Source organism: Ips typographus, linkage group LG15 (assembly GCF_016097725.1).
Source record: "Ips typographus isolate SLU linkage group LG15, UJ_Ityp_2.0, whole genome shotgun sequence".
NCBI lineage: Eukaryota > Metazoa > Arthropoda > Insecta > Coleoptera > Curculionidae > Ips > Ips typographus.
This window is the reverse complement of record NC_138436.1, coordinates 5,577,348-5,591,854: the sequence shown is the minus strand read 5'-3', so window position 1 is coordinate 5,591,854 and position 14,507 is coordinate 5,577,348. Positions and strand designations below refer to the sequence as shown.

The window sequence follows — 14,507 nt, the reverse complement described above, 5'->3', positions numbered from 1 at the left end:
ACAAACAATAGGAAAATTTCCTTTTTCACGACCTATTTAAAAATTGAGGTCACTGAAAAATGACCCAACTCAATAAACATTGTTAATCTAAGGAATTAATCACGTTTATAAAATAATAACAATATTGATTGTAAATACTCAACGACTCGTATTATAATAAAATGAGATAGTCCAGAAATGCAGTCAAAGTGAAAATTATAAATTAATAAACCATTTATAATTATATTGCAATGTTTGACCAAACTTGTTCAGCCATTTATTTTATCAATTTGCTTGAGTTAATGAAGTATTAAAAAAGAAACAAAAATATTGATGTCATTAGATTCAGTTATTGTCAGACATGTGTCTAATACTAGAATGAATAACGCAGAAACTATACGATCAGTATATAATATAGAACACCAAAACTGTCTAATGTGGCTCCTATAGCGATCGAAAAAGAACGAAAATACGGCTGGACTGAATATTAAAATAAGTTTCCTGTTCCAAGAAATCTATTTTTAGCTGTCAAGGCCAAATCAGTCGGCGAACCAGACAGATAAAATTGGCAACTGTGTCGGTGACGCCTGCGTCGGTTCCACATGGCGCTGTATATTGCGCGGAGGCCAGTAAACCGCAGCATCGTGGAGGCCAGTGAACCGCAGCATCGTGGAGGCCGGTTACATTTAAACCCATACCGTATATACAACTTGTTTCCTTATAGTTTTTCCTTACCCCTCTGCTGTGCCCATGAAAGACCTTGAATTATGAAGCGTAATCATGCAAATACACTCCTGTAACTATGGCGGTTATAGTGGAGGCTTGGGCGCCTGTGTTATGTATGGAGGCGACTAAGATAGAAATGCATGTATATATATATATACATATATATTTACATCCTACCATCATCTGGGCGTCCACATAAAAATGTGCTTTAGAGCGTCCTCAACCGTATATATCTAAACTGCTATTTCACGGGCGTCCTTTTAAAAAACCGCTTGACAGCTTCCGTTATATACATTCACGTTCACGAACTCGACGTTTTAGCGTCCTTAATGTATTAAAACTATTTTATTTTCCTTCTCACCAGGCGTCCAGCAGTGTTGCCGTTCAGGTACATAAACCAAATAACTTTGTGCTTGGTAGACACTTTTGTTATTATGTAAGATGTTTGAAACTTGTCGGTATAAAATTCTAACACATTGTCCTGAAATGAAAAAATATGATTTAAACTAATATTAGTTCAAAAGTGGTGGGTTTTTGAAATACAAAACGTCGATTATTATTATAATACAGTGATTAAGACAAATTAGATTAAATCCACATTATTTCCCAAGAGCCTGTGACAGGATTTTGTACAGACATTATTCAAACACCATGTATAGTTAGATCACTGATCACTCTTATTAGGTAGAGGATCAACAAATAATTTGAACTCCATTTCAAGTAGGTATGTATTTAAACTAGTTTTTATCCTATTTTAAAATATTTTTAGTTTTTAGGTAAGAGTAATTAATTTAAGTGACAAAGATCGAACCATTTGCATATGTATAAAGGCGGTGGTTTGCAATACTATTGTTAAATTTATTTCAGGTTTTGACTTATAAAGTTATTGTAACAGTCAAATTTGAATTAAGTTAAACAATGCCCGAAAGTCTTTACGCTGAAAACTGTGGTCAGAAACACGGATAACATAATGTCAGGTACGTATGTAATGAAATCATTTGTGTATCTAGGTTAAAGATTTTGTTTTTTTTATTAGGTTAGAAAAAAATATTGTTTTGATTTAAGTTTTTATTTTCAGGCGAATTATCTAGAAAGAAAACATGTCAATGTCTTGCAAAAATGACCTTACGAGTTCCGATCTAATTAACTACAAGTACTTTTTAGAGGTGACGGATTAATATGGAAGCAGGATGATACCGAAATATGTAAGTATTTACCCTAGTTTTTCCGACAGTGTTAATGAATTAGTTTGTTTTCAGATTAAGCGGAACAGTTATCCTCATCTGCTTTTCACCCGATAAAAAACCCAAAGTTCTTAAGAACCTTCAGTTAATTTACGTCTTGTATTAAGTTGATGTAGACTTTAAACTGTAGGATAGAAATTGAACCGGAAAATAAAAACAATTGATTCTTGTTGTGAATATTAATTTTATTAAATAATTGGTACTCAAATATTGGACAACTTTTGTTTGAAAAACGACAACTTAACTTAATAACGCTAATTTTTGCACATGTTTGCTTTATTTTTTTCCATACAGAAAACTAAAAGATCTGTAAAAACAAACAAAAAGAATGACTTGATTTTATAAAACTAATAGGTAAAACGAAACGAGATAAACAAAGAAAACTACGTAAGTAAAATGTAAAATGACAAGAAAATCATTTCTTTTTTTTTGGTGTATTCGTTCTGAATGAAGACTTTTATTTTTAGCCAATCTTTGTTTTCTAATAAACTTGGATACTTCTCTTTTAATTCAGAACATTCGCGTTGTTTGGGAGGAACTTTTTTATCAATATTTTGACGAAAATATTCTTTTACTACTTTTTTTTGTTCTTCTGTCCACCTAGTTTTTATGTTTCTTGTTGCACTTTTTTATTACTAACTTTAGGAACATCTAAGTCTAACGGTTGTTCGGATGAAAGTTCGGGATAAAGATTAATACGAGCCGACGTACCTTCATCCCCACTATCCGTGTCTTGGGTTGCCATTAAGTCTTCTTCCAAGTCAAGTTCTATGTCAGTTAAAGCTTTTCCTTTGAATTCAGCCGCTTTTCCCTGCTCCATGAGTAGAAGAAGTTTTGATATTTTTGCTGTTTGATACAAATCATTTGGTAATCGATAACTTCCCTTGTGTACTCCTAGAGTATGACCCATAAAACCAGCAAGTTGTTCCATATCATTATCCGACATGGCAAGCACTTGAGAAAGAGTGGCAAGGTGTTTTCGCAATTTTGTGGAAGTAATAGCTCCGGGATTTTTTGCCCCAGCATATTTGCTTAAAACTTTGTATCCACATATTGTTTCAGATGTATTGGGATTACCAAAAAGGTATAAATTATGTTTTTTAAAAAACCGATCCCGGTGTTCTAATAGTATTTTTAAGTGTTCCTGGATATCTGAGCTAAATAGTACGGGTACACCTCTACCCCGCTTTCCCCTTATCACGATTCTTTTAAATAATTTAACTAGTAGCTTCTCAGAGGGAGTAATCACATCGGAGAATTCTTCATAGTTTGAGTTATTTGTATCAGCATTTACATATGTATCCAATAACAATCTTTGCAGTTCTCCAGGACGTCGGCGGTTGAGCAAAATCAAACGACAATAAATCGTTTCCATTAGAACTATATAGTCATTTTTGGTCGAATTGGAATTTTTCAGTGCAGTTATGGACCAAATTGCTTTAGAAATAAGATATTCCTTAAGAAGCTTTAAGTCATTAGCAAGCGGAACAATTGTAACTTTGTTCCACTTTTTTAAATTTAAGTAATGATACAGATTTTATTTTTAAAGCATAGATTATCGCAATATCTGCACATTGTTTTAAAGTTGTTCCCATATTTACGGCATACGTCGGTGACTCATATTTATCTTGGACTGGGTCATATTTAGCAACAATTTTGGTTGCTGATACTAATAGGTCAAAGTACTGAGGCTTTAAAGCATCAAATAGAGAATGAATACTTTTGTCCAACTTTCTCAACTCTATGAGCAGCCTAGCAAGTTCACGCATTTTACGTGAAGTAACTGCAATAAAGTGCTTTTCTCTATGGGATTTCATATATCTCGCACCAAAAGCGCAAATTAAGGAATCTCTTTTTGCGATATCTGAAATGGTATCTGCCCTCATTTTTGGAAATACTGTATCCCTTAATTTTTGATCTACTCGTAAATCTAGTAATAAAAGATTTTGGCCTTCAGATTGGTGATTTTTGGCAGCAGGTCCAAGGCATTTTTTTCTGTGACGCCATAGTAATTTTGAGGAAAAAAAGCCTAAACAGTTGGTACATGGCATTAACGTTATGTCACGAGTAGCTGATGTTTGTACTGGTTTACGTGAAACATTTGCATTTAAGTAGTTTCCCTTTTTACGTAACAAATCCAGTAATTTTTTTCTATTAGGATTTTTAGGAGGATAGCTTAAAATTTTTGTACGTCAATTTCTGAAGCATGATTTCGGGTTACGTGTCTTGCAAAATTTAAAACATTTGCTTCGCAAAAGTAACAAAAATCGGCTTTCTTTTTTCCTTTTCTTACATCACCGTTCGCTTTTTGAATGCCAAACTGATATTGTAAACTGTCTAACGGTGTTTTTGTGGATTTAGAAAGATTGTGATTTTTCTCAGGTAATTTAGCATCTACTTTTTCTAAAATAGTTTCTTTCAACGGTGTATCTTTTGCCACTCTAGATGTTATTTTGTTATTGGCGTCTAAATCGGAATCACTTATTTCACTCGGCTCATAATCTGGATCGCAAATGCTGTCATCCACATCAGATGTATACTGTACTAGCTCGGAAAATAAGCCAGTTGTGTTAATTGCATCCGTTTTTTCAAAAAGACGATCTTGTAACGGTGTATCTCTTGCTGAAGGCAGTGCAATTGTGTTATTGTCGTTCAAATTGTAATCACTTATTTTTCTTAGCTCATAATTTAGGTCGCAAACGTTATAGGCACCATCAGACTTACTCTGTTCTAACTCGGAAAATGGGCAAGTTGTGTTATGAGCATCCGTTTTTTCCCAAAAGAGAATGATCTAACGGTGTATCTGTGGCTGTAGAAACTGCAATTTTGTTACTGTCGTTCAAATTGGAATCACTCATTTTCATCAGCTCAAAATTTAGATCGCAAATGTTGTAGTCGACATCAGACATACTCTGTTCGAACTCGGAAAATGGGCAAGTTGTGTTATGAGCATCCGTTTTTCCCAAAAGAGAATGATCTAACGGTGTATCTGTGGCTGCAGAAACTGCGATTTTGTTACTGTCGTTCAAATTGGAATCACTCATTTTCATCGGCTCAAAATTTAGATCGCAAATGTTGTAGTCGACATCAGACATACTCTGTTCGAACTCGGAAAAAGAACAAGTTGTGTTAAGCGCATCCGTTTTTTTAAAAAGAGGATCTTTTAATGATGTATATGTCACGACAGAATGTGCTATTTTGTTATTGATGTCCAAGTCGGAATCACTGATCTTGCTCAACTTATATCGACCATCGACATCTAATTCGGGAAATTGGCAAGTGGCCTTTGGTTCCTAAAATTAGAAACTAGTTTAAAAAACACTTTATTAAACAATTTAGTAAGTAATCTGAAAACAGACTTACTATGTGTGGGCTAATAATTTCGTAAAAAACAATATACAGGGTTTTCTTTAAATATGGTAAATTATTGTAACAGAGTGTTCTCTTAGTCATTTTAGAGAAGGTTTAAATAAAAATTTCTCCTATTTTTCTTATGCAAAACATTTAGTTACAGAAACTTTTTGTTTTGAAAATCATTAGTATGCTTGCAGAACACTTTTTTACGAAAAAGATTGTATACCTGTATTAAGCTAGTAATCCGTATCAAGATTAAATTTTCAAAAATTGTTTCAATTTTAAATAATCATTTTGACAACGGTAAACAAACAATTTTATTCTTAGCAAGCAAACCACTGGTTTTAGAGAAAATTATAAAAAGTAAAAAGTTTCTAAATCACGAGTATTAATAAAAACAGTAACTTGAAGAAAAATATAACAAAAAGTCAATGTGCTAAAGTGCTTGTGCAACTTGCTACGATTTTTAGAGAAAATACAATCTTCAGTCTCTACGTGGAAATTGTTAGACAGGACCGAAGATCGAGTTTAACAACACTTAAGTGCAAAAAGGACTTTTTGCATGTGTTACATACAAAATTTTTTTATAAAATCGACTTGTTTGATGACAAAAGCCCGAAAATTATAACATAGTGCAAGAAAGACTTTATTGCACAAGTGCAAAAACGACTTTAGTGCAAAAAAGGAACTTTATGGTAAGTAAGTAAGTATCAAGAACAGTAAGTAAGCTAATTATCGATGATAACGTTTGAAGGATGAGCGAAGCGAATCATCTAATTTGTCTGAGATCAGTACTCTGAATACAGGGTACAAGTTACCTATAGAAGGTGCTTCTTAACGTTTAAATTTTTTGTTGTTAACTTTAGAAAAAAATTGTTTCAACCTACTTTAATCAAAATCAAAATTTAAAAAAAGGAGCGTTTGTGAGACAATGCACTAAACAAATATACGAGTACACACATTTATACTAATTTCAAGCTATAATAAATCGTCACTTACATGCACTCTTGGAAGTTTATGATGACATCTCGAATAATAATAGGGGTCTCAGTAGAACCTTCATCTTGAGCTGGTGGAGATGGCATTTTATTGCAAAACCACCTTTGTTTTTTTGGAGTAGAATTCACAGTCGTAGATGCGTACTACAACAAATATGAAACCCAAAATTAAATAGAACGCCGTTTCCCACACAACGTTTTGTCATTCAGTGTATTGAAACAAATTAAAAAATAAATTTAAACCAAAGGACGGTTGAAAGATTTTTTGACGGTGAAAAAATGTGTGGAAAATAATTTAATTTATTCAAGGCGTCCGAAATAATATTTAAAACTTCATCAATTTTTTAAACGCGTAATTTTTTTTAATAACCACCCTGTATACTTTTAACCAAAATTATAGGCATATTTGCTTATTTGACATTTGCTTCCAAAAATGAAGGCTGAAATTGCTACGGTTTTTGAAGGAAACACAATTTTCAGTCAAGTGCAAAAAGTACATCTTTTTTGCACGCAACGTGAAAATTGTTAAACAAGACCAAAGGTCCAGTTTATCTACACTTAAGTGCAAAAACTGGACTTTTTGCAGTGTTACATACAACATTTTTTATAAAATCGACTTGTTTAATGACAAAAGCACAATAGTTAATTTTAAAATATGAAAAGCCTCTATAGACAGGAATTGCTCCTACCTGCATTTTTGTGCACTTTATTTGTGGTGCTTTTGTCATAAAAAAAGTCGATTTTATAAAAAATGTGATATGCAATCCATGCAAAAAGTATGTTTTTGCACTTGTTGCATCAATAACTATTTTTTTGGGTTTAAATGATGAGTCTAAAAATTGCGTTTTCTCATATGTAATATAACAAGACCTCAAATTTATCAGAGGAAATATGAGGTCAAGTTAAATTTGGCTGGACAAATGCCAGAAAAATTCATTGTGTCAGTCTGACAGTGACTAGTAATAAGAAAACTGGTCATTTTTCCATAACAACACTAGTAGCACTAGTGCTTTTATCGATGTAAAAAACATTTTATCGCTAGTAAACTGTCCTGATTGGATGAAAACTCCACGTTTCTATGACGAGGGCATTTGTCCAAAATAGAGCACTTTTAGCCTACTTTGTTGGAAGAAAATGTGAAGATATTAAATAAACCTACAATTTTAGTTAAAAATAAACAGGGAGTACCGATGAAAAACATCACACAAAAAAACAAAAAAAAGATGCTTTTAAAAATTGTTAAAATCATTAAAAAAAAAGGTTTCTCCAAGTAATTGAGATAATGAACTTTATCATTATAACACCTCATCATTATAACAGCATAACTATGGTCATTTTAAATGAGTTAGATAGCTCATAACTCAATAGTGACTTATAATTTATAACTCACTAGTGGGTTAAAGCATAACTCACTAACAAGAAAAGTTAAAGCGATTTAGAGATTTATCTTGAGCCGTCAGGCTAGTGGTTTATTTTTCTGGAGTGACTTATTTGCCACAACACAAGCGTATCATACATAATTTTATCCAACACCTCTACAACTTCGTTAAAAATAAAATTTTATCTATTGACAATTTTAGCGTTTTTATTTGACACATTAATTTGACGGATGATGCAAACCTAAAAAAAATAATTGTCAATAGAAAAAATGCGTCTTTAACGAAGTTCTAGAGGTGTTGGATAAAATTATGTATAATATGCTTGTGTATCATACATAATCGAGACTTATTTGCTTCATAACACACTTGTTTGATAAATAACTATTACTCTATCGTCAAATTACCCTGTACTACTATGGTACAATTCATAAGTTTATACGTTATAGCAATTGTGGCACTAAAATTATAATCCTAAAAACTAACTGTTTTCGATACAATGTTTTAATTAAATCCACTGTAAAGGCGAGAAAAAATATAATGATATGAAATATAGAAAAACTGAATATAAACTAACAAGTTTTTAAAATAAAGCACAATATGTGTTGTTAGTCATTTAAAGAACTTGCAAATAAATATTACTGTTGTAGTTTAAGACAAAAAAAGTTGTTTGTTTAAAGAAACCCGTAGTCATAGGCTTACAGCTATGCATCGTTATAATCAAGGCAATAAAATTACTAATCAAGAAGTAGAATCAAACAATACTACAAGTAAAACTATACTTACATAGTCCTTTGAAAAACCACTGCGCGCACGTCTCATCTTAACTTGAAACTAAAATGCGATGGTGCCAAATTAACATGTCTGGTGCATTTAAATTCTCCCAGTCTGAAACAATTCTAAAATTAACGGACGCTCACCAATCAGTAAAGTCGAAGCAAAATATACACAACGTATATAACGCGAGCGCTCGCGGCGGCAAAGCAACTGAACTACGATATACATTTATATACGTCCAGCGTTCGCGGTACTATCTTCACGGCGTCAAAATCAAATTTTGCGTACAGTCTTATGGCAGTCAGTATATTAAAATGCGACGAGTTTCAAAGAAATCGATTCAGGGCGTCCGTATACGGACGCTCGGATGCGATGGACGCCCAGAAGATAGATATTTGTTAATGTATGGACGCTTCGATGATAGTAGGATGTATATACAGGGTAATTCAAATTCGACCCTCACCATTGGGATCTCAGAAACCATAAGAGATACGAGAAAGTTTAAATTGGGGCAAAGTTGCGCAATATAAAGCCCAACCAAATGCTGTTTTAAAAATTTTGATTTTCCGAGTACTTCCGAAGATATCCGAAAAAAACTGAAAATTTGATTTTTTGTTTTTATTTATTTCTAACCTTATTTGAAGAGATATCCCAAAACTAAAAGCATCTTTTCATTGCCACTTTTTCTTAGCTATTCGATGATGGATTCAAATTTGCCACACGACGTTTCGTTTTCTGTCAGTCATCATCAACTTTCTTTTTTCTTATGGGCGCCATATTGGATTTTTAGCCCACCAAATAGTACGTTTTATTCTGATTTTAGTGATGTATAATAACTTATGATTTGCTTCATAAATAACAAAATAATTCAATAAAAACTATTTTTACTTTAGTTATTGGCTTTGAGTTAATGGGCCGTTTTAAAAAATGTCATTGTTTGACAGTACTTGTCAAACACGATAATTCGGACGATCATTAGAGCGTCAATCATAGTTAAAAATGTATCTAGAAAAGAAACCCCCGCAGAAAATGTTATTATTATACAAGCATTGCTGAACTATTTAGGTTAATCAGAAAAAGAGATTTGTTAGCATTATCTCTAACTTAAAAGGCTTATTTATGTTTCCAAGAGAAAGATCATCATTTTAGGAACTTAATTTTTTGCCAAATTTCAATTTTTTATAATGTTAAGTGCAAGTTTATAGTTATTATTTTGGAAGTGACAAACCATTTTTTATTCATTCATATTTATTCGAGTGAATAAACCGGTTTAAGTCACGTGTCTTATACAGTATTTTATTAAATTTCGACTTCTTATATTAAAAAAAAAACTAAAATTACAGTTCTATTAAATTTGCACCGCGCCCCGTAGATGTAACATTGATGTTTGTTTGTTTACATCTGTAAATAGGCGAATGTCATTCAGAGTGATTTAATAGTTACTTTGCAGCAAGTGACTTAAACCATTTTTTATTCACGAAAAGAACAACTAGGTCCACAAGCGTAGCGAGTGGCCTAAGCTCTTCGAGTGAATAATCCGGTTTAAGTCACGTGTGTACCTTTGTGACTAAGTATGTTCAGGCCAATTGCGTGTGACAAGTACTACTACCAAGTAATCTTCATAAAACGTTTCATTAACTCAAAGCTAACTAAGGTAAAATCTCTAAAAGCTCTAATGATCGTCCGAATTATCGTGTTTGACAAGTACTGTCAAATAATGACATTTTATGAAACGGCCCATTAACTCAAAACCAATAACTAAAGTAAAAATAGTTTTTATTGAATTATTTTGTTATTTATGAAGCAAATCATAAGTAATTATACATCACTAAAATCAGAATAAAACGTACTATTTGGTGGGCTAAAAATCCAATATGGCGCCCATAAGAAAAAAGAAAGTTGATGATGGCTGCCAAAAAACGAAACGTCGTGTGGCAAATTTGAATCCATCATCGAATAGCTGAGAAAAAATGGCAATGAAAAGGTGCTTTTAGTTTTGGAATATCTCTTCAAATAAGATTAGAAATAAATAAAAACAAAAAATCAAATTTTCAGTTTTTTTCGGATATCTTCGGAAGTACTCGGAAAATCGAAATTTTTAAAACTGCATTTGGTTGAGCTTTACATTGCGCAACTTTGCCCCAATTTAAACTTTCTCGTATCTCCTATAGTTTCCGAGATCCCAATGGTGAGGGTCGAATTTGAATTACCCTGTATATATATGCATTTCGACATATACACCTCCGACTCGCATAGTTTAACATTCGCACACGCCTCCAAAACGGAGGCGAATTAGAAAAATCGGAGGCCAATACGAATCGACCTTAATAATTTCTCAGGATGTCTCTCTAGCCTCCTGGAGGCCGTACGCATAATTTATGTCGGAGGCCATTTTAGCAATACACATATACAGTTATACAATGTAGTTCACGAAAATTCCACCACGTGGCGGAGCGATCTCATACGTTTATACAAACGACACATGGCCTGTGCGGCATCAACTCCGCATGAAATACCGCTAATCCGACTCAAAAAAGCGGCAACACCGCGGCATTACTCACTGGAGGCCAGTTGATCGAGAGCATATACCAAATTTCGTAGTTGCATATAAGAGTGAGGGGGTTGGAGGCCAAACGATCGAGAGTACATACCCAATTTGAAGGCCACTTAACTTATATTAATATATACTGGGCGTCCTAACTAGTTTGCTATCTTATACAGAGTGTCGCACCAATATCGGCTTCATTAATTGAATGTGTGATCTTTTAAAAAGTTATGTCTCAAACTAAAGCTGACTTGGCATACTCATTTAGAATATTTAGATAGAGGCACTTTTATTCGTGTCGGAAGTAGAGATCAACTGGTTGACTTAATTTTTTTAATTTTGTGCTATTCTGTCTATTATAAGTTTTCGATTTTGGTTGATCTTGCGCTAACTTGGAAAATAACCAAAAATTTAAATATTTCCGACCTTCTTTTAAAATAGCAAAACTTCGGGTTATTTTGAACCACCTGAATCTCCAATTTTGGATTTTGGACGTTTAATAGCAAAGAGGGGTTCGAAAAACCGTTTCTTATAAGATGAGATGCACAGATTGATTTTCAATAAAAGTAATTTCTTTATTAATTACAGAATACAGGGTAAGAAATATTGTACTAGACGTTTTTGCATACAACCTAGTTTATTTAATAGCTGGGAACATTTTAGAACTTTAGTTGTGTCATATACAATAATAGGCCTGAACGGTATCTCAAAACACACGTTTAGAGATTTTTAAAATTTAATTCACAAACTTGCAAGCGTAATGTCTATTTTAATATTACATTTTATGGTGTTGCACCTTAGTTCGAACACTTCCACCATTAGAAGAATTGACTAGTAGGAGTGCAGTTTTTGAAAAGGAACTTATAAAAATAACCGACTTAAACTTATCTAACTAATTAGCTTTTACTAATTTAAAGTCTTAGTTCAAGCTCTCTAAGGGTTGTGAAAAATGTCAGTATTTTGTTGTACAAAAATGTCAGCCAAAAATGTAAAAATTTTCAAATGGACAGAAGTCATTTTTTACATTTTTACGTTCATTTAATTTGACAGTAATTGTGTACTAGGTTAAGAGCCAGTAAAATAAAATTATAGTAATAAAAGTATACCATTCTTGAATGGATTGCTATAAAAATTTAAGACAATATTGTTTGAATACTATTTAGTAGCTAATATCAAAGAATAGCTATGTAACAAGAACAGACAGTTGAAAAGAGAAAGCGAATTAGAGAGAGATGGACTCTTCCTACCAAAGTTTAATTGACAAGCGACTGATGTCGGCTTTGGCCGTTGAATATCAGGAGTTTTATTGGTTGTTTATTCAAGTTGTTGAAAAACGTTGCCGTATCTCAGACCACATCAAATATTTGTTTTGAAACATCGGTTTAAAGTTAATAATAGTTAATAAGGACTGATATTTTCCAATGATTAATAGGCGAACTTAAAACACTTTGACTCAAAAGAAGTAAACAATGATTATAAGAAATTAGTTTATATTATATTTGATTCTGATAATTGGATGCCATTTTTATTTCAAAGAAAGAGACAACCGGCAACATGTTTCCTACCAAAGGGAACTCGAGGTCAGCCAAAAACATCACCCCAACATCAAAGGAATTATGTCCCTTCCCTATATGTTAGGCATTTCACATTTTAGGCTACAAAAATTAAGCTACAAATAAAAACATTTTAAGACAAGTTAATATACAGTGTGCTGTATATAAAATAAGTGTCGGTTGAAACAGGCTTTCCCAGAAAATTGTGGTATGGAAAATATTTGCTTTAAAATTGAACACCCTGTATACTAAAGTAATCATTCTTATATGTGGTACTCTGAAGAAAAAATGTAAACATTTAATAATAAATACAGTTTTAAATTATTATGTTTTTAAACAAATTGTATGCACTAATTTGCCATAGCTATTTTTATCGACCTATGTAGCAGTTTTTCTTATAAAAGGTTCGACAACAAATTTATAACTTTTATTTATTTTGAAGTGTGTTTACCCCTTACATAAATATGCCCAGTTTGCTAAAAGATGGCATGCGTTTTAAGCAATAGACAACATGCTCTACTAAAAGATGACATGGCCATCTTGCCAATAGATGACACTCGCAAAGTTACATTGGTACTCAGTTTCTTCCAAACATAGCTAATTCTCTCTCTCTCTCTTCACACTGATTTCCGGCTGCCATACTCTAAATAGTTTCATTGGGAATAACTTGTTTTTGGACAAACTATACTGATTTTAATTTTCTCAAATATTTTGACCCTTCGTCTGGCGGTTCATTTTTAAGTTTTTCAGACTTTTTATAGGTCGTCATCTATTGGTAGTATTACCTTATTACATTTTGTGAATAGTTTTATTTCTTTATAAGAAGGATTAGTTATATGCTGTATTAAATTTAAATTTAAAGCAGACATTTTATTCAAAACTTTGTTAAAACATTTTTTAACCGAAAAGGATCACAAAAGGCATTTTGACATGGTGCAAAAGGCATTTTGGACACGGTGCTCGCTAGATGTGTCATTCATTTAACAAATCGTTCTTACAAACAATAGAATTACTTAAATAAATGTAATATAAGGCATTTAAAAAAATGCAACTTCACCACATCTTAAATTTCTGCGGCACTCTGTAAAGTTGACCATGAATTCCACGGATTATAGTTATATGATGGTGTTTTTAGGCACAATGCCTGATATTAGACAGTTATTGGTAAGGTTACGTTTTTAAACTTTTTCTTCATAGTGGCACACGAATATAATGTATTAGACTCAGCAAATAGTTTTTGTCTACAAGCATCAAATAATAATGCATTTTTTTACTTTGGTATTAAGACAATTACATTTGTACCAAGTTGATTCTTTTGTAACCAATCAGTTGACAGACTGAAAATACGAATATTTTAGTTTATAGACTGAACAAATTATAGGCAAGGCTTTTTTACGGTAAAATTTAAGTGACTTGGTTGTCAAACAAAAATAACAGTCATTTTTAATATATAAGCGTTATAAGTTAGAACGTTCTTTAATTCGCCACCCGAAAAACTATAATTTGTTTCGGTCAAAAAACGAGAATTTAAAGTTTTACACAAACAATAGCAAAATTTTCTTTTTAACGACCTATTGAAAAATTGAGGACACTGAAAAATGACCCAACTCAATAAACATTGTTAATGTAAGGAATAAATCACGTATATAAAATAATAACAATAGTAATTTTAAATACTCAATGACTGGTATTATAATTAAAATGAGATAGTCTAGAAATGCAAGTCAAAGTGAACATAATAAATTAATAAACGATTTATAATTATATTGCAATGTTTGACAAAACTTGTTCAGCCATTTATTTTATCAATTTGCTTGAGTTAATGAAGTATTAAAAAAGAAACAAAAATATTGATGTCATTATATTCAGTTATTGTCAGACATGTGTCTAATATTAGAATGAATAACGCAGAAACTATACGATCAGTATATAATACAGAACACCAAAAACTGTCT

At 32.3% G+C, this 14,507-nt stretch overlaps 2 protein-coding genes and 2 long non-coding RNA genes across 4 annotated transcripts; 1 reads left to right on the top strand and 3 right to left on the bottom strand.

Annotated features, from left to right (window-relative positions):
- The first annotated feature begins 851 nt into the window (after positions 1-851).
- Positions 852-2,118, top strand: LOC145738213 (uncharacterized). Its single transcript, XR_014180644.1, has 3 exons — positions 852-1,682; positions 1,784-1,910; positions 1,965-2,118. It is a non-coding gene; the product is annotated as an uncharacterized LOC145738213 (long non-coding RNA).
- A 298-nt stretch (positions 2,119-2,416) lies between these two features.
- On the bottom strand, positions 2,417-3,324 carry LOC145738210 (uncharacterized). Its single transcript, XM_081993060.1, has one exon. It carries the CDS (start codon positions 3,322-3,324, stop codon positions 2,557-2,559), a length of 768 nt encoding a protein of 255 aa, XP_081849186.1. The 3' UTR covers positions 2,417-2,556.
- Positions 3,325-3,424: 100 nt separating this feature from the next.
- Positions 3,425-4,278, bottom strand: LOC145738211 (uncharacterized). Its single transcript, XM_081993062.1, has one exon. The coding sequence runs from the start codon at positions 3,998-4,000 to the stop codon at positions 3,425-3,427; it is 576 nt and encodes a 191-aa protein (XP_081849188.1). The 5' UTR covers positions 4,001-4,278.
- A 390-nt stretch (positions 4,279-4,668) lies between these two features.
- LOC145738212 (uncharacterized) lies at positions 4,669-9,327 on the bottom strand. The gene is made up of 3 exons (XR_014180643.1): positions 8,464-9,327; positions 6,303-6,445; positions 4,669-5,242 (listed from the first exon to the last, which is right to left on the bottom strand). It is a non-coding gene; the product is annotated as an uncharacterized LOC145738212 (long non-coding RNA).
- Between the last annotated feature and the right edge of the window lie 5,180 nt (positions 9,328-14,507).